This window comes from Mustelus asterias, unplaced genomic scaffold, assembly GCF_964213995.1.
Source record: "Mustelus asterias unplaced genomic scaffold, sMusAst1.hap1.1 HAP1_SCAFFOLD_605, whole genome shotgun sequence".
NCBI classification, from domain to species: Eukaryota; Metazoa; Chordata; class Chondrichthyes; order Carcharhiniformes; family Triakidae; genus Mustelus; species Mustelus asterias.
Window position 1 is genome coordinate 179,197 of NW_027590555.1, and position 20,939 is coordinate 200,135.

General features: G+C 52.3%; 1 protein-coding gene across 1 annotated transcript; it reads right to left on the bottom strand.

The window, feature by feature from the left end:
• Nucleotides 1-8,442: 8,442 nt before the first annotated feature.
• Nucleotides 8,443-10,309, bottom strand: LOC144487132 (uncharacterized). Its single transcript, XM_078205190.1, has 2 exons — nt 9,972-10,309; nt 8,443-8,966 (listed from the first exon to the last, which is right to left on the bottom strand). Exons 1-2 carry the CDS (start codon nt 10,017-10,019, stop codon nt 8,622-8,624), a joined length of 393 nt encoding a protein of 130 aa, XP_078061316.1. The 5' UTR covers nt 10,020-10,309; the 3' UTR covers nt 8,443-8,621.
• Nucleotides 10,310-20,939: the final 10,630 nt, after the last annotated feature.

A 20,939-nucleotide genomic window follows, 5' to 3' on the forward strand; every position in this document is an offset into this window, starting at 1 on the left:
GTACAGCACGGGGTTAGATACAGAGTAAAGCTCCCTCTACACTGTCCCCATCAAACAATCCCAGGACAGGTACAGCACGGGGTTGGATACAGAGGAAAGCTCCCTCTTCACCGTCCCCATCAAACACTCCCAGGACAGGTACAGCACGGGGTTAGATACATAGTAAAGCTCCCTCTGCACTGTCCCCATCAAACACTCCGAGGACATGTATGGCACACGGTTAGATACAGTCCAGCCAATCAGTGTTTAGCCAAAGTGTTGCGCGATTAAATCACTCGTGAGGCTAGATTGTACCCGGGAAATAAAGGCTTTTATTACTGACAAGAATGGAGCAGACTATATACAATACAATCCCAGACTAAAGGGTCACCAGGCAGTGCAGTGACCTTTATACTCCTACAGGTAGGCGGAGCCAACTGGGGTGTACCACAGAACAATATCAAGAGGTAGAACAGCCCAAACCTAACCCCAACAGTAACTACAGTAACATATTTACAAACCCCCATAGTGCTGACCATCCATGGCTCAGCACTCATAGTGGTAACCAACTAAGGTTCACCACACAAAGATACAGACCCATCAGTATCCAGGCAGAGTGAGAAGGTTCAGGTTTCATCCAGAAACGAAAGCAAAAAATCCTCAAGCCCAATAAACACACACAGGACAGGGACTGCACGGGGTTAGATACAGAGTAAAGCTCCCTGTACACTGTCCCCATCAAACACTCCCAGGACAGGTACAGCACGGGGTTAGATACAGAGTAAAGCTCCCTCTACACTGTCCCCATCAAACACTCCCAGGACAGGTACAGCACGGGGTTAGATACAGAGTAACGTTCCCTCTACGCTGTCCCCCGTCAAACACTCCCGGGACAGGTACAGCACGGGGATAGATACAGAGTAAAGCTCCGTCTACACTGTCCCCATCAAACACTCCCAGGACAGGTACAGCACGGGGTTAGATACAGAGTAAAGCTCCGTCTACACTGTCCCCATCAAACACTCCCAGGACAGGTACAGCACGGGGTTAGATACAGAGTAAAGATCCCTCTACACTGTCCCCATCAAACACTCCCAGGCCATGTCTGGCACACGGTTAGATACAGTCCAGCCAATCAGATTTTAGCCAAAGGTACAGACACATCAGTATCCAGGCAGAGTGAGAAGATTCAGGTTTCATTTCAAAACGAAAGCAAAAAATCCTCAAGCACAATAAACACACACAGCACAGGGTTAGATACAGAGTAAAGCTCCCTGTACACTGTCCTCATCAAACACTCCCAGGACAGGTACAGCACGGGGTTAGATACAGAGTAAAGCTCCCTGTACACTGTCCTCATCAAACACTCCCAGGACAGGTACAGCACGGGGTAAGATACAGAGTAAAGCTCCCTCTACACTGTCCCCATCAAACACTCCCAGGACAGGTACAGTACGGGGTTAGATACAGAGTAAAGCTCCCTCCACACTGTCCCCATCAAACACTCCCAGGACAGGTACAGCACGGGGTTAGATACAGAGTAAAGCTCCCTGTACACTGTCCCCATCAAACACTCCCAGGACAGGTACAGCACGGGGTTAGATACAGAGTAAAGCTCCCTCGACACTGTCCCCCATCAAACACTCCCAGGACAGGGACAGCACGGGGTTAGATACAGAGTAAAGCTCCCTCTACACTGTCCCCATCAAACACTCCCAGGACAGGGACAGCACGGGGTTAGATACAGAGTAAAGCTCCCTCTACACTGTCCCCATCAAACATTCCCAGGACAGGTACAGCTCGGGGATAGATACAGAGTAAAGCTCCCTCTACACTGTCCCCATCAAACACTCCCAGGACAGGTACAGCACGGGGTTAGATACAGAGTAAAGCTCCCTCTACACTGTCCCCATCAAACACTCCCAGGACAGGTACAGCACGGTGTTCGATACAGAGTAAAGCTCCATCTCTACTGTCCCCAGCAAAAGCGCCCAGGACAGGTACAGCACGGGGTTAGATACAGAGTAAAGCTCCCTCTACACATTCCCCATCAAACACTCCCAGGACAGGTACAGCACGGGGTTAGATACAGAGTAAAGCTCCCTCTACACTGTCCCCATCAAACACTCCCAGGACAGATACAGCTCGGGGTTAGATACAGAGTAAAGCTCCCTGTACACTGTCCCCATCAAAGACTCCCAGGACAGGTACAGCACGGGCTTCGATACAGTGTAAAGTTCCCTCTCCACTGTCCCCATCAAACACTCCCAGGACAGGTACAGCACGGGGTTAAATACAGATTTAATCTCCCTCCACTGTCCCCATCAAACACTCCCAGGACATGTACAGCACGGGGTTAGATACAGAGTAAAGCTCCCTCTACACTGTCCACATCAAACACTCCCAGGACAGGTACAGCACGGGGTTAGATACAGAGTGAAGCTCCCTCTACACTGTCCCCATCAAACACTCCCAGGACAGGTACAGCACGGGGTTAGATACAGAGTAAAGCTCCCTCTACACTGTCCCCATCAAACACTCCTAGGACAGGTACAGCACGGGGTTAGATACAGAGTAAAGCTCCCTCTACACTGTCCCCATCAAACACTCCCAGGACAGGTACAGCACGGGGTTAGATACAGAGTAAAGCTCCCTCTACACTGTCCCAATCAAACACTCCCAGGACAGGTACAGCACGGGGTTAGATACAGAGTAAAGCTCTCTCTACAACATGGCGTTCGATACATAATTATTTCAGCATAATTATTTACCCCCGTCACTCACTGTGGTGAACCATCGTTGGTTCCCACTAGATAGTACTGAGCCAGCGTCTGGCCAGTACTACAAGTATGTATATATGTTGCTGTTGGGGTTAGGGATGGGTTGTTCTACTTGTTGCTGTTGGGGTTAGGGTTGGGCTGTTACACCTTGTATTATAGTTATTGTGGTACATCCCAGTCGGGCTCCGCCTCCTGGGAGAGGTATAAAGGTCACTGCTCTGTCTGGGACCCCTCAGTCTGGGATCGTGTATATAATTAGTAGCTTCGTTGTAACAGCAAATAAAAGCCTTTATTTCCTGAGCATCTCAAGCCTCGTGTGTGATAACGCGCATCAATTTTGTTTGCTGTTAAGTCAACTCTCGTCAGAAGGAAAAGAAAACGATACAGAGAGTATGGAGCAGATATTGAAAACTGAACGTCTTACACTGGATCCACGTGCGGCGGGCGCCTCTAACACCTTCGACCACTGGTTGAAATGTTTTGACGACTACCTGGCAGCCTCCGCAGCGGTCACCACAGACGATGACAGACTCCGGGTCCTCCATGCGAGGGTAAGCGACACCGTCTACCTCGCGATCCGTGCGGCCACCGACTACACAAAGGCCCTCGAGCTTCTTAAGAAGCGTTACATTAAACCGCCCAACGAAATGCACGCTCGTTACCTCTTAGCCACTCGACGACGGCAGTCTGGCGAAACGACGGAAGAATACGCGAACGAGCTCCTACAGCGAGCCAGGGGCTGTAACTGCAAAGCAGTGTCGGCAGACCAGAACATGAACGACCTCGCTCGAGATGCGTTTGTGGCGGGAATCGGATCATCTTACATCCGACTCAGACTACTGGAGAAAGGTAATCTTGACCTTACCCAGGCAATAGAACTAGCGGATACGTTGGAGACGGCCTCCAAAAGCCTAGTATTGTACCCGGAGGACCACGTGGAGACAACGTGGCAGGAGCAGTCGCTGATCCCTCCTCATCCCTCGGGTTCGAAAAGCTGTGTGATGGCGTGCTCACACTCGGGCCTGACGACGGCAGCAGCTCCGGGCGGCCCGCGGTGTTACTTCTGTGGGGGAGCGAAGCATACTCAGCAACGGTGTCCCGCTAAAGCTGTGTTGTGCTCCGCCTGCGGTAAGAAGGGGCACTATTCGAAAGTGTGCCGATCTAAACCTGCTTCTCGGAACAGCAGTGCGGCCTGCGATTCCTCGGAGCCCGGTTCTTCGTCGTCGAAATCGTCAAGGGTTTCGTCCACGTGCGAAGCCAGGACGACGCCATTACGGTCGACAGAGTTGGAGATGTGTGACCACCAGGGGTCGCTGAGTTTGGCGCCATCACCCACGTGCGACCTATGGGAGCGGCCATGTTGGTCGGCACCGACCGCGAACGACCAGCAGGGGTCATCCTCGTCAATCTCAGCTGCCTGCAGTGGCACTCATGAACCAACGGTGGCGTCGGTCATCCTGGACCAGGCCAAGCCCCATAGACTTGACAAGTCTATGATGGACATTCAGGTAAACGACCACTTGATTTATTGTCTGTTTGACAGCGGGAGCACTGAGAGTTTTATCCACCCAGACGCTATGAAGCGGTGTGGACTCCGGATTCAACCTGTCAAACAGACAATTTCTATGGCATCAAGGTCCCGGTCTGTCACCGTGCTAGGGAGTTGCGTGGTAACTTTAACAGTGCAAGGCACGGTTTACGAGCGTTTCAAGCTCCTGGTGTTGCCACACCTTTGCGCGCCAATACTTCTCGGACTAAACTTCATGGTCCACTTGAGGAGTGTAACCCTACAGTACGGTGGGCCACTCCCTTCGCTTTCAGTGGGAGAACAGCAGCCTCCAAATTGCCCAACGCGCCCCGCCTGTAGCCCCTCGACGCTGAAGATCACCACACCCTCCCTGTTCCAGAATCTTGTGCCAGGCTGCAAGCCCATTGCGACTAAGAGTAGGCGTTACAGCGCTGAGGATCGGATCTTCATTCGATCTGAAGTTCAGCGGCTCCTCAAGGAAAGGATCATACAACCTAGAGCTAGTCCGTGGAGAGCGCAGGTCATGGTGGTCAAGAGTGGGAACAAACCCCGGATGGTCATTGACTACAGTCAGACCATTAATAGATATACGCAGCTGGATGCGTATCCCCTCCCCCGCATATCTGAAGTGGTCAATCAGATTGCGCAGTACCGGGTGTTCTCCACCATAGACCTCAAGTCTGCCTACCACCAACTCCCCATTCGCCCAGAGGACCGACAATACACGGCTTTTGAGGCGGATGGTCGCTTGTATCACTTTCTCAGGGTTCCCTTTGGTGTCACCAATGGGGTCTCGGTCTTCCAGCATGCTATGGACCGAATGGTGGACCAGAACGGGCTGCGGGCTACCTTCCCATACCTGGATAACGTCACCATCTGCGGCCATGACCAGCAGGACCACGACACAAATCTCCTGAATTTCCTACGCACTGCATCTCGCCTGAACCTGACCTACAACAGGGAGAAGTGTGTGTTTCGTACGCGCCGTTTAGCCATCCTAGGATACGTGGTGGAAAACGGGGTCATTGGCCCTGATCCAGACCGTATGCGTCCCCTCTTTGAACTTCCCCTGCCCACTAGTGCAAAAGCACTGAGAAGATGCTTCGGCTTCTTCTCTTATTATGCACAGTGGGTTCCCAATTACGCGGATAAAGCCCGTCCGCTCATTAAGTCCACGACTTTTCCCCTAATGCCAGAGGCCCGATTGGCCTTTAATAAACTAAAAGCCGACATCGCGAAAGCCACGATGCACGCTGTTGATGAGTCCATCCCCTTTCAGGTGGAGAGCGATGCATCTGATTTCGCCCTGGCCGCCACACTTAACCAGGCGGGCAGGCCCGTCGCATTTTTTTCCCGCACCCTCCAAGGCCCCGAAATTCGGCATTCAGTGGTGGAAAAGGAGGCCCAGGCCATTGTGGAGGCCGTCAGGCATTGGCGCCATTGCTTGGCAGGAAAACGGTTCACCCTGATCACGGACCAGCGGTCCGTGGCGTTCATGTTTAATAACACGCTGCGGGGCAAGATCAAGAACGACAAGATCTTGCGGTGGAGAATTGAACTCTCCACCTATAACTATGACATCATGTATCGTCCAGAGAAACTCAATGAGCCCTCGGATGCCCTCTCGCGTGGAACATGCGCCAGTATACAGGAGGACCGTTTGCAGGCTCTCCATAATGACCTATGCCATCCTGGGGTCACTCGGTTCTACCACTTTATAAAAGACCGCAATTTGCCCTACTCGGTGGAGGATGTCAGGTCCAGAACATGAAGCTGTCGGGTATGCGCGGAATGCAAACCGCACTTTTACCCACCTGACCGGGCACAATTAGTCAAGGCCACTCGTCCCTTCGAAAGACTGAGTGTCGACTTTAAGGGCCCCCTTCCCTCAACAGATCGGAATGTGTACTTCCTCAACATCATTGATGAGTTCTCGAGATTCCCTTTTGTTATTCCCTGCTCTGATACATCCGCTGTCACGGTTATCAAGGCATTCCGTGATCTTTTCACCCTGTTCGGGTACCCCTGCTACATTCACAGCGACAGGGGCTCGTCGTTCATGAGCGATGACTTGAGGCAATACCTGCTCTCATACGGGATTGCCTCTAGTAGAACCACGAGCTACAACCCTAGGGGTAACGGACAGGTGGAACGTGAGAATGCTCCAGTCTGGAAGGCTGTCTTACTGGCGTTGAAGTCAAAAAGCCTTCCAGTCTCCCGTTGGCAAGAGGTGCTCCCTGATGCGCTCCACTCCATACGCTCACTCCTGTGTACGGCAACCAACGCTACTCCCCATGAGAGACTGTTTACATTCCCTCGGAAGTCTTCCTCTGGGACCTCATTACCGTCTTGGTTGACGTACTCAGGACCTGTCCTCCTGCGGCGACATGTTAGGACCCGCAAGTCCGACCCGTTGGTCGAACAGGTCCATCTCCTCCACGCCAACCCTCAGTATGCCTATGTGGCATACCCTGACGGGCGAGAGGACACGGTCTCGATCCGAGACCTGGCGCCAGCAGGGGATGTAGCCACCCCTGTCGCTCCCATACCCCCTGTTACAAACCCCTTAACTCTTGTTTCCCCTCCGGACACGGCGCGGGCAGCATCGGGACCGTTACTTAACCCTTTTACTCCCGTGTACAGCTTGCCTGAGTCCAGAGGATGGTCGCCACTTCAGGGCGTGTCGGAACTCCATGGATTACCATCACCTCGGGGTCAACCAGCCCGTGAGACTGTGGAGGAACAGCTGGACGCTGTTTTGGGGAGAACGCCACCGCGAGTGCCTGCTCCGGTGTCATCGCCGCTATTGAGGAGGTCACAACGATGGTGCGGTCCCCCTGACCGTCTGAACTTATAGACTGATGACAAATTATTCTGTTTTTTTTGTACCCCGCCGGCCTTTGTCTTCAAAGGAGGGGTGAATGTGGTGAACCATCGTTGGTTCCCACTCGATAGTACTGAGCCAGGGTCTGGCCAGTACTACAAGTATGTATATATGTTGCTGTTGGGGTTAGGGATGGGTTGTTCTACTTGTTGCTGTTGGGGTTAGGATTGGGCTGTTACACCTGTATTATAGTTATTGTGGTACATCCCAGTCGGGCTCCGCCTCCTGGGAGAGGTATAAAGGTCCCTGCTCTGTCTGGGACCCCTCAGTCTGGGATCGTGTATATAATTGGTAGCTGCCTTGTTACAGCAAATAAAAGCCTTTATTTCCTGAGCATCTCAAGCCTCGTGTGTGATAACGCGGATCACTTATTAATAATTATTTACCCCCTCACTCACTCACCCCCAGTATCTTATTAATAATTATTTACCCCCTCACTCACTCACCCCCTGTATATTATTAATAATTATTTACCCCCTCACTCACTCACCCCCAGTATCTTATTAATAATTATTTACCCCCTCACTCACTCACCCCCAGTATATTATTAATAATTATTTACCCCCTCACTCACTCACCCCCAGTATATTATTAATAATTATTTACTCACTCACCCCCAGTATCTTATTAATAATTATTTACCCCCTCACTCACTCACCCCCTGTATATTATTAATAATTATTTACCCCCTCACTCACCCCCAGTATCTTATTAATAATTATTTACCCCCTCACTCACTCACCCCCAGTATATTATTAATAATTATTTACCCCCTCACTCACTCACCCCAGTATATTATTAATAATTATTTACCCCCTTACTCACTTACCCCCAGTATATTATTAATAATTATTTACCCCCTCACTCACACCCCCAGTATATTATTAATAATTATTTACCCCCTCACTCACTCACCCCCAGTATATTATTAATAATTATTTACCCCCTCACTCACTCACCCCCAGTATATTATTAATAATTATTTACCCCCTCACTCACCCCCCAGTATATTATTAATAATTATTTACCCCCTCACTCACTCACTCACCCCCCCAGTGTATTATTTATAATTATTTACCCCCTCACTCACCCCCCCAGTGTATTATTTATAATTATTTACCCCCTCACTCACCCCCCCAGTATGTTATTAATAATTATTTACCCCCTCACTCACTCACCCCCCCAGTATATTATTAATAATTATTTACCCCCCTCTCGCTCGCCCCCGTCCCCGCTGCTGCTCGCGATGTGAATAATTTCTCAGAGAGCTGTCAGTTTTGCATCACTCTGCACAACCTTTATTCAGCGAGATTACAGAACATAAATCAGTGTGAGGGCACCTCCAGCTGGGAGAAGCCTCAATGGTAAATCAGCCTGATTGATTATTTCTATGGTGATGTCTGCCCCCAGTGCCCTCTCAATCCCCCGTGGGCGAGGCGCTGGAAGATAATCAGCCTCCGTACACCTTGTGGACCAGCATCAGGATGCTCTTGCTCTTCGGGGAATATTGGCTCAGGACCTTCCCTTCCACCAGGGTCTGGTTGTTCAGGTAGAGCACCTTTTTGTCGGCAGGAACACCACTCCTCTCCGCCACCATGACTTGTAGCTCCCTGACGCTGGTCTCCTTGCTCACCTCCAGTTGCCAACTCCCTCCACCACAGCCCATCACCTGCAGGGATATTGGCTTTGAAACACTGGGCAATTCAGCCTGGAACCCCAGGTGGGGGGTGGAGAAGCTCTTGGCCCCTTGGTTGGCACACTGCCCGCTGGCCGGCGCATCAACCGTGACAGAACCCTGTGAGACACAAAGAAACCACAAGACCGTAAGCCATAGGAGCAGAAGCAGGCCATTCAGCCCATCGAGTCTTGTACACCACCCAGAGACTGATCTGATAATCCTGTACTCCAGACTCTGGCTTTATCCTCTCAATTCCCTTACTGATGAACAATCTTTCTTCGCCTGGAACGCCCCAGCCTCGGCAGCCCTCTGTGGGAAAGAATTCCACACATTCCCTCCCCTTGGAGAGAGGAAATTCCTCCCCATCTCCAACCCCCTCACTCTGAGATTATTCCCTCTGCTCCCAGACTCTCCCACAAAGGGGGACAACAACAGGTGGGATGTTCCAACCACATTCGCTCCAAGACCGGAATATTCTGCCCGAGGTCGATGCTCCTTTCTGTGTTTCTTCCCTGTCCGCTACCATTCCCGTGGACAGGACGGTGACATTCCAGCCAATATGTCTCAATAAGGTCGCCTTTTATCCTTCTAAACTCCAAGGAGGACAGACCCCAACCTACTCAACCTCTGACAAGAGGTTCCCTCCATACCCGGGAGTGACCCAGTGAACCTTCTCTGGACTGCCTCCAATGCCAGGATATCGTTCCTTCCATAAGGAGACCAAAACTGTTCACAGTGTTCCCAGGTGTAAATTAATCAAATAAATGACGGCAGCAGAAACCCCCCCCCCCCCACAACCGCCCACCATCCCGATCCCCAACATTTTGTGATTCTGAGCGCCTCGATTCAATCTCCCCCTGAACCGTGGGAGCTCCCGGGGGAGCGATCCCACTTTCTCTCTCGCTCTCTCAGCCTCGCTGCTCGCTCTGTCGGGACTGCAGATTGATTCGGGGCAGTGGGGGCGGGAGGAGGGACCTTCCCAGTGAGTGTTTAACTCACTCTCACATCCAGACGCCCCACTCCAGCCGCTCCCAGAGGATTCACAGCACAATAAGCTGATAAAAGGCAGCGTTGCAATCCCACTCTGCCCCCTCCCGCTCCCAATTCTGCCGTGTGACTCACAGACGGCTGGAGTTTCTCTCGGATAGGGTTTTGAACGCTCGTTGCCATCTCTCAGGTCGGTTTGGTCTGGGTGTGGAACGGGTCAATCTCGCTGCCTCTGTCTCCGTGCTGCCTCTGTTCAGGAGCGTTTCTGCTGAGCTATTTATGCAGTGCAGGGCAGCAGGGAGTTTCCAAAAACAGGTCCAAAAGTCAAACGGTTCATTCTGAAACTGAAAGCAGCCTCGACAGGTTTCCCCCAAGTATAATTGCTCCATCATTGGAGGGGGCCATGCCCTCAGCTGCCTGGGGGTCACCCTGCTCTCAGTCCCTGCACCTCCCCAGCCTCACTGTCCCAGGACGCTACTGGGACTTGATGGATTGAGTTATAAGGAGAGGCTGGATAGACTGGGACTTTTTTCTCTGGAGCGTAGGAGGCTGAGGGGTGATCTTATAGAGGTCTATAAAATAATGAGGGACGCAGATCAGCTAGATAGTCAATATCTTTTCCCAAAGGTAGGGGAGTCTAAAACTAGAGGGGATAGGTTTAAGGTGAGAGGGGAGAGATACAAAAGGGTCCAGAGGGGCAATTTTTTCACACAGAGGGTGGTGAGTGTCTGGGACAAGCTGCCAGAGGCAGTAGTAGAGGCGGGTACAATTTTGTCTTTTAAAAAGCATTTAGACAGTTACATGGGTACGATGGGTATAGAGGGATATGGGCCAAATGTGGGGAATTGGGATTAGTTTAGGGGTTAAATAAAAGGGGCGGCATGGACAAGTTGGGCCGAAGGGCCTGTTTCCATGCTGTAAACCTCGATGACTCTATGGGGGGAATTTTACCATTTTGAGTCTCAGGGCCCGATTTTAACCAAAACTTCGCACCCGTTTTCAGGTGCGAAATCGCAGTAAAGTTGGGCATTGGGCCTATACCGCGATCTGCACCCGATTCCGAGCAGATTGCGGCTTTACCGACACCCGATTCGGGCGCGGGTCCGGTGCGCGCCCGAATCGGGCGGCCTGACGATTTAAATGCATTTGCATACATTTAAATCGACTTAATGAACCGTGCGCCCAATTCTACCGCCAAATCCCACTTTACCGTCTTCTGGTCCGATCCGCGTCCGCGCTGTTACCGACCTGCAAAGTAAAAGTCTGAAGTCGCCGCTGCAGCTTCCGAAGAGCGGGGTCAGAGACTGCAACGGCTCCCTGACCCAGGTCATCCTCTGGGGGGGGCGGGAGGGGGGTGGGAGGAGGAGAGGGGGTGTGACCGATCATCCCCTTGGGGCGGGAGGGGAGGAGAGGGGGTGTGACCGATCATCCCCTTGGGGCGGGAGGGGAGGAGAGGGGGTGTGACCGATCATTCCCTTGGGGCGGGAGGGTGAGAGGAGAGGGGGTTGCGACATCTCATCCCCTTGGGGCGGGAGGGGGGTGGGAGGAGAGGGAGTGTGATGTCTCATCCCCTGGGGGTCAGGGGGGTCGGAGGAGAGGTGGGGTGACGACTCATCCTCTGGTCGGGGGGATTCCGCTGCCTGTCTGCGGCCGGACCCTCCCGGCACCATCACTGGTTCACTACCAGCCGCAGCATCTCTCCCGCTCTCTCACACATGCAGGGAAGAGTAATCTGGGGCGGGTAGTGAACCAGTGATGGTGCCAGGAGGGATCGGCCGCAGACACGCAGCGGAACCCCCCCGACCAGAGGATGAGGGGTCACACCCCCTCCCATCCCCAGGGGATGATATGTCACACCCCCTCCCCTCCCCCCGCCCCCCCACCCAGGGGATGAGACGTCACACCCCCTCCCCTCCCCCCGCCCCCCCACCCAGGGGATGAGATGTCAGACCCCCTCCCCTCCCCCCGCCCCCCCAGGGGATGAGACGTCACACGCCCACCTGGAAGAATTGTCCCCGTGGTGGAACTTGGTTGGAAATAAGATTCAAGGAGATTACTAAATCTGGGAAATCAACCATAGTGAAAAGAAGTTTGTATTGGCAACTCTTCTCCCACATTCCATGGCAGACGTGCCCCGATTGTGAATGTGATTTGCATGGGCAACATTGGCTGCAGCTAATCTGCCTCTGGAGCAGCCTTGGATCCTTTCTTTCATCTTGTTTTCATCTGAACATTGCACAGAATTAGAGGAATTCCCTTTGGAAGATAATGTCAAAATTATAATCGCAGGAACTAGAAACCTGACAGTCAAAAATTTGGGAAAATATTTCAAAATATGGATGGGGGATCCAGGTCACTAATTGCTCACTCGGAAACTGTCGTTTAATTACCTTTCCCATAGATAATTGGGCAGCACAAACCAGATGCTACATTATTTTCAGTTTGCAAGTTTCTCCCAAGTCCATCCTCCCCCCCCCAACCAGAGATCCATCTGAGCCCCCCCGCCCCCCCACTGCCCCCCACCCCCCGCCGCCCCCCCCCCCCCCCCCCTCTCCGGTGGACGCCAGCGGAAGGCCAGGAAGGTGCTGCAGGCTCTCAAAGGACTGCAGGTCGGAAGGATGGTGGAGGAAGACCAGCGATCGAGGTAGGTTGGGGGTGTACTCTGCCGAGGGGGGCCTGCCTCCCAGGGGGGTCCGATCCCGGGGGTGGGTCTGCCGGGGTGGTTAGCGGGGGGGGGTCCGCGAAGGATGGTCGAGGAGGATGGTGACTTCTCAAGGGCAGAGAGGGCTTCGGAGGTTCCCCTGCAGAATAGAAATCTGCTTCGGATTTTTATTTAGCAGGTCGCTTTGCTCCTACTCTGACCTTCCTGTTCTTGTCCTGCTCCAGTGTTCCAAGAAGTTCAATGCAAACTCAAGGAACATCATCTCAGTGCGCATTCGGATTGGGCCACGCGGTGGTAAAGTGGGATTTGGCGGTAGAATTGGGCACGCAGTTCATTAAGTCGATTTAAATGCATGTCCGAATCGGGTTGGTAAAGACGCGATCTGCTCGGAATCGGGCGCAGATCGCGGTATAGGCCCGACGTCCAACTTACCACGATTTCGCGCCCGAAAACGGACACAAAGTTTTGATAAAATCGAGCCCAACATCTCCTGGTGGGAAAGTCTCTCCATACCCGGATCAAGCTACTCTGGACTGCCTCCGATGCCGGTACATCTTTCCTACGTTGGTCTTTGTAAAGTTGTCCTTTAGGGAAGGAAATCTGCTGTCCTATCCCCGCTCCGGGCCTCCGCGTGACTCCAGAGACACAGCAAAGTGTCTGAGTGGGAAATGGCTGAGTGAGAGACTCACTTTAAGGACAGTAAACTCTGAGCCAGAGAGCGACAGCTCCCAGCAGCCAGTGAATCAGCCACACAGTGAGTCAACACAGACCCACCAGCCAAGTCACAACCCCAGGCCGAAATGGGACAGCGGCGACGCATTGGGAAAATCAGCAGAGCAACAGCAAGCAGCCAGCGACCGGCAAAGGGTGAGTTTGTTCCACTACAGATCGGGAGCGAAGGAGATACACCGGGGCTGGGGGACGGGGGGGAGGGGAGCGGTGCTCAGAGCACATTGCAGCACCCGCTCCCCTCCCCCCCGACCCCTCCCCCGCCACCCCCACCGGGGTCTCGGCACAGTGAGGCAGTGCCCACCTCAAACCGCCCACCTGGAACTCCCGGAGAGACTGGGACCTCTCCCGGGAACAGGGAGAGCGATCCCGGATCCCGGAGAGACTGGGATCTCTCCCGGGAACAGGGAGAGTGATCCCGGATCCTGGAGAGACTGGGACCTCTCCCGGAGACAGGACAGGTGATCCCGGATCCCGGAGAGACTGGGACCTCTCCCGGGAACAGGGGGAGCGATCCCGGATCCCGGAGAGACTGGGACCTCTCCCGGTGACAGGATGGGTGATCCCGGATCCCGGAGAGACTGGGACCTCTCCCGGGAACAGGGAGAGCGATCCCGGATCCCGGAGAGACTGGGACCTCTCCCGGTGACAGGACGGGTGATCCCGGATCCCGGAGAGACTGGGACCTCTCCCGGTGACAGGACGGGTGATCCCGGATCCCGGAGAGACTGGGACCTCTCCCCGTGACAGGGAGAGCGATCCTGGATCCCGGAGAGACTGGGACCTCTCCCGGTGACAGGACGGGTGATCCCGGATCCCGGAGAGACTGGGACCTCTCCCCGTGACAGGGAGAGTGACTCCGGATCCCGGAGAGACTGGGACCTCTCCCGGTGACAGGACAGGTGATCCTGGATCCAGGAGAGACTGGGACCTCTCCCGGTGACAGGACGTGTGATCCTGGATCCCGGAGAGACTGGGATCTCTCCCGGTGACAGGACGGGTGATCCCGGATCCCGGAGAGACTGGGACCTCTCCCGGGAACAGGGAGAGTGATCCCGGATCCTGGAGAGACTGGGACCTCTCCCGGGAACAGGGCGAGTGACTCCGGATCCTGGAGAGACTGGGACCTCTCCCGGTAACAGGGAGAGTGACTCGGGATCCCGGAGAGACTGGGACCTCTCCCAGTGACAGGACGGGTGATCCCAGATCCCGGAGAGACTGGGACCTCCCCCGGTGACAGGACAGGTGATCCCGGATCCAGGAGAGACTGGGACCTCTCCCGGTGATTTATGGTGAGGGGCTGGAGATTTCGAGGGGATTGAAGGAGGAACATTTTCACCCAGAGGGTGGTGGGAATCTGGAACTCGCTGCCTGAAAGGGTGGGAGAGGCGGAGGAAACTCTCACACCCGTGAGGAAGTGTTTAGATGAGCACTTCAAACGCTGTAGTGTACAAGGCTGCAAACCAAGTGCTGGGAAATGGGGCTATTAAAGATAGAACTTGGTGACTGGCAGGGGCAGGATGGGCTGAAGGGTCTAATTCCAGCCCCAAATACCTTCCAGCAAGACTGAGCCTCAACTCAGGGCAGCCAATCAGAACTCAGATTGGTCCATGAGTCATCAGTATCTGGGCAGAGTGGAGAATTTCAGGTTGTGAATTGGAGTGACCGTAAATCTTGGACTATAAGCTCCACTCGGGTTCATAAGAACATAAGAACTAGGAGCAGGAGTAGGCCATCTGGCCCCTCGAGCCTGCTCCGCCATTCAATAAGATCATGGCTGATCTTTTCATGGACTCAGCTCCACTTTCCCGCCCGCTCTCGAGGAAGGCTAAAATCAGTGGAACACATCTCTGCATATCACAGCGTTTAATTATAACTTTGACCATCGTGGAACCAATCCAGAGAGGTGGCACAGTCTCCCCCCCCACAAAGCATACTGTTCATAGAGAAGGAAAGGAGAGAGTGCAGAATGTAATGTTACAGTCATAGCTAGGGTGTAGAGAAAGATCAACTTAATGCAAGGTAGGTCCATTCAAAAGTCTGACAGCAGCAGGGAAGAAGCTGTTCTTGAGTCGGTCGGTACGTGACCTCAGACTTTTGTATCTTTTTCCCGACGGAAGAAGGTGGAAGAGAGAATGTCCGGGGTGTGTGGGGTCCTTGATTATGCTGGCTGCTTTTCCCCGAGGCAGCGGGAAGTGTAGACAGAGTCAATGGATGGGAGGCTGGTTTGCGTGATGGATTGGGCTACATTCACAACCTTTAGTAGCTCCTTGCGGTCTTGGGCAGAGCAGGAGCCCAGACCAAGCTGTGATACAACCAGAAAGAATGCTTTCTATGGTGCATCTGTAAAAGTTGATGAGTCGTAGCTGACATGCCAAATTTCCTTAGTCTTCTGAGAAAGTAGAGGTGTTGGTGGGGCTTTCTTAACTATAGTGTCGACATGGGTGTGGTGAACCATCGTTGGTTCCCACTAGATAGTACTGAGCCAGGGTCTGGCCAGTACTACAAGTATGTATATATGTTGCTGTTGGGGTTAGGGATGGGTTGTTCTACTTGTTGCTGTTGGGGTTAGGGTTGGGCTGTTACACCTTGTATTATAGTTATTGTGGTACATCCCAGTCGGGCTCCGCCTCCTGGGAGAGGTATAAAGGTCACTGCTCTGTCTGGGACTGCTCTGTCTGGGACCCCTCAGTCTGGGATCGTGTATATAATTAGTAGCTTCGTTGTAACAGCAAATAAAAGCCTTTATTTCCTGAGCATCTCAAGCCTCGTGTGTGATAACGCGCATCAATGGGGGGGGACCAGGACAGGTTGTTGGCGATCAGGACACCTAAAAACTTGAAGCTCTCGAACCTTTCTACTTCGTCCCCGTTGATGTAGACAGAGGCACACTCTTAACAGAAAGCTCTGGAAGGTTCGGCTCTTCCCCAGACGGTGTGGTTGGAATTTTACGAGCCACTCCTTCCCAGTGGGATGTTGCCAATGAATTTAACGAGCTCTCTGTGTGCACCTTTTGGAAGAAACAGCAGCCTCTGGGTGAGGCTGGAGCTTCCCGTGGATAAGAGCAGGACCTGCTGCTCCGTCACTTCCTGTCGACCCTCCTGAGCGACTGCAGTCGGAGCAGATTCTGCATGCTTTATTGGAGTCGGGACATCATCTCTCGCTCTCTCACCTCCTGAACCCCTTTTGATGTTCCCCTGGTTTGCTTCCCTCAGAGCGATGGGAGACACAAAGAAGGGTTTCACGGTTCTCCATCCTTGCGAATCCATGTTCGGTTCCGAAGGGTTCTCTGGGGTAAACAGTTCCACATTCAGCTTGCAACTCCCCCTGCCCACCTTCTGGTTTTCCTCCAGTTGGAGGGCAGATGTTTGAGGGCAAATCAACATCTGGCATGTGGGAGGCTTTCAAGTGTGAGTCGATAGGGATTCAGGACCGGCACATTCCTGTCAGGATGAAGGATAAGTATGGCAAGTTTTGGGAACCTTGGATGACAAGAGATATTGGGGTTCATGTCACACTATCTGTAACCCCCACGACTTGCCTGGACTTGCAAAATCTCACTAACTGTCCTGTCTGGAGACAATACACATCTCTTTAACCTGTGCTTAACCCTCTCTCCACTCACATTGTCTGTACCTTTAAGACTTGATTACCTGTAAAGACTCGCATTCCAAACATTATCTTGTAATTGAGTTTGTGTCTTTATATGCCCTGTTTGTGAACAGAACTCCCACTTACCTGAGGAAGGAGTAGCGCTCCGAAAACTCATGCTGTCAAATAAACCTGTTAGACTTTAACCTGGTGTTGTGAGACTTCTTACTGAACAGGGGAGGTCCCAGAGGATTGGGAGAATAGCCAATGTTGTTCCTTTGTTTAAGAAGGGGAGCAAGAATAATCCAGGTAATTACAGGCCGGTGAGCCTTACATCAGTGGTAGGGAAATTATTGGAGAGGATCCTTCGAGACAGGATTTATTCCCACTTGGAAATAAGTGGACGTATTAGTGAGAGGCAACATGGTTTTGTGAACGGGAGGTCGTGTCTCACGAACTCGATCGAGTTTTTTGAGGAAGTGATGAAAATGATTGATGAGGGTAGGGCAGTGGATGTTCTCCACATGGACTTCAGTAAGGCCTTTGACAAGGTCCCTCATGGCAGACTGGTGCAGAAGGTGAAGTCGCATGGGATCAGAGGTGAGCTGGCAGAGTGGATACAAAACTGGCTCGGTCAAAGAAGACAGAGGGTAGCAGTGGAAGGGTGCGTTTCTGAATGGAGGGCTGTGACAAGTGGTGTTCCTCAGGGATCAGTGCTGGGACCTTTGCTATTTGTAATATATATAAATGATTTGGAGGCACAGCACAGGGTTAGATACAGAGTAAAGCTCCCTCCACACTGTCCCCCGTGAAACACTCCCAGGACAGGTACAGCACGGGGATAGATACAGAGTAAAGCACCCTCTACACTGTCCCCCATCAAACACTCCCAGGACAGGTACAGCACGGGGATAGATACAGAGTAAATCTCCCTGTACACTGTCCCCATCAAACACTCCCAGGACAGGTACAGCACGGGGTTAGATACAGAGTAAAGATCCCTGTACACTGTCCCCATCAATCACTCCCAGGACAGGTACAGCACGGGGTTAGATGCAGAGTAAAGCTCCCTCTACCCTGTCCGCCATCAAACACTCCCAGGACAGGTACAGCACGGGGTTAGATGCAGAGTAAAGCCACCTCTGCACTGTCCCCATCATAGAACATAGAACATAGAACAGTACAGCAGAGAACAGGCCCTTCGGCCCACGATGTTGTGCCGAGCTTTATCTGAAACCAAGATCAAGCTATCCCACTCCCTATCATCCTGGTGTGCTCCATGTGCCTATCCAATAACCGCTTAAATGTTCCTAAAGTGTCTGACTCCACTATCACTGCAGGCAGTCCATTCCACACCCCAAACACTCTCTGCGTAAAGAACCTACCTCTGATATCCGTCCTGTATCTCCCACCACGAACCCTATAGTTATGCCCCCTTGTAATAGCTCCATCCACCGGAGGAAATAATCTTTGAACGTTCACTCTATCTATCCCCATCATCATTTTATAAACCTCTATTAAGTCTCCCTTCAGCCTCCTCCGCTCCAGTGAGAACAGCCCCAGAGTAAAGCTCCCTTGACACATTCCCCATCAAACACCCCCAAGACAGGTACAGCACAGGGTTAGATACAGTGTAAAGCTCCCTCTACACTGTCCCCTTCAAACACTCCCAGGACAGGTACAGCACGGGGTGAGATACAGAGTAAAGCTCCCTCTACACTGTCCCCATCAAACACTCCCAGGACAGGTACAGCACGGGGTTAGATACAGAGTAAAGCTCTCTCTACACTGTCCCCATCAAACACTCCCAGGACAGGTACAGCACAGTGTTAGATACAGAGTAAAGCTCCCTCTACACTGTCCCCATCAAACACTCCCAGGACAGGTACAATACGGGGTTAGATACAGAGTAAAGCTCTCTCTACACTGTCCCCATCAAACACTCCCAGGACAGGTACAGCACGGGGTTAGATACTGAGTAAAGCTCCCCGTACACTGTCCCCCATCAAACACTCCCAGGACAGGTACAGCACGGGGTTAGATACAGAGTAAAGCTCCCTCTACACTGTCCCCCATCAAACACCCCCAGGACAGGTACAGCACGGGGTTAGATACAGAGTAAAGCTCCCTCTACACTGTCCCCATCAAACACTCCCAGGACAGGTACAATACGGGGTTAGATACAGAGTAAAGCTCCCTCTACACTGTCCCCATCAAACACTCCCAGGACATGTATGGCACACGGTTAGATACAGTCCAGCCAATCAGTGTTTAGCCAAAGTGTTGCGCGATTAAATCACTCGTGAGGCTAGATTGTACCCGGGAAATAAAGGCTTTTATTACTGACAAGAATGGAGCAGACTATATACAATACAATCCCAGACTAAAGGGTCACCAGGCAGTGCAGTGACCTTTATACTTCCCCAGGTAGGCGGAGCCAACTGGGGTGTACCACAGAACAATATCAAGAGGTAGAACAGCCCAACCCTAACCCCAACAGTAACTACAGTAACATATTTACAAACACCCATAGTGCTGACCATCCATGGCTCAGCACTCATAGTGGTAACCAACTATGGTTCACCACACAAAGATACAGACCCATCGGTATCCAGGCAGAGTGAGAAGGTTCAGGTTTCATCCAGAAACGAAAGCAAAAAATCCTCAAGCACAATAAACACACACAGGACAGGGACTGCACGGGGTTAGATACAGAGTAAAGCTCCCTGTACACTGTCCCCCATCAAACACTCCCAGGACAGGTACAGCACGGGGTTAGATACAGAGTAAAGCTCCCTCTACACTGTCCCCCATCAGACACTCCCAGGACAGGTACAGCACGGGGTTAGATACAGAGTAAAGCTCCCTTTACACTGTCCCCCATCAAACACTCCCAGGACAGGTACAGCACGGGGTTAGGTACAGAGTAAAGCTCCCTCCACACTGTCCCCCATCAAACACTCCCAGGACAGGGACAGCACGGGGTTAGATACAGAGTAAAGCTCCCTGTACACTGTCCCCATCAAACACTCCCAGGACAGGTACAGCACGGGGTTAGACACAGAGTAACGTTCCCTCTACACCGTCCCCCATCAAACACTCCCAGGACAGGTACAGCACGGGGATAGATACAGAGTAAAGCTCCCTCTACACTGTCCCCCATCAAACACTCCCAGGACAGGTACAGCACGGGGATAGATACAGAGTAAATCTCCCTGTACACTGTCCCCATCAAACACTCCCAGGACAGGTACAGCACGGGGTTAGATACAGAGTAAAGATCCCTGTACACTGTCCCCATCAATCACTCCCAGGACAGGTACAGCACGGGGTTAGATGCAGAGTAAAGCTCCCTCTACACTGTCCCTATCAAACACTCCCAGGACAGGTACAGCACGGGGTTAGATACAGAGTAAAGCCACCTCTGCACTGTCCCCATCATAGAAAATAGAACATAGAACAGTACAGCACAGAACAGGCCCTTCGGCCCACGATGTTGTGCCGAGCTTTATCTGAAACCAAGATCAAGCTATCCCACTCCCTATCATCCTGGTGTGCTCCATGTGCCTATCCAATAACCGCTTAAATGTTCCTAAAGTGTCTGACTCCACTATCACTGCAGGCAGTCCATTCCACACCCCAAACACTCTCTGCGTAAAGAACCTACCTCTGATATTCCTCCTGTATCTCCCACCACGAACCCTATAGTTATGCCCCCTTGTAATAGCTCCATCCACCCGAGGAAATAATCTTTGAACGTTCACTCTATCTATCCCCTTCATCATTTTATAAACCTCTATTAAGTCTCCCCTCAGCCTCCTCCGCTCCAGTGAGAACAGCCCAAGAGTAAAGCTCCCTTGACACATTCCCCATCAAACACCCCCAAGACAGGTACAGCACAGTGTTAGATACAGTGTAAAGCTCCCTCTACACTGTCCCCCATCAAACACTCCCAGGACAGGTACAGCACGGGGTTAGATACAGAGTAAAGCTCCCTCTACACTGTCCCCCATCAAACACTCCCAGGACAGGTACAGCACGGGGTTAGATACAGAGTAAAGCTCCCTCTACACTGTCCCCTTCAAACACTCACAGGACAGGTACAGCACGGGGCTAGATAC

Excerpts from the sequence above, each read along its gene's own strand:
- LOC144487132 (XM_078205190.1), bottom strand. The coding sequence starts at position 10,019 with ATGGCAACGAGCGTTCAAAACCCTATCCGAGAGAAACTCCAGCCGTCT. Across the intron at positions 8,967-9,971 it reads GAGAGAAACTCCAGCCGTCT|GGTTCTGTCACGGTTGATGC; the intron begins GTGAGTCACACG and ends TGTGTCTCACAG.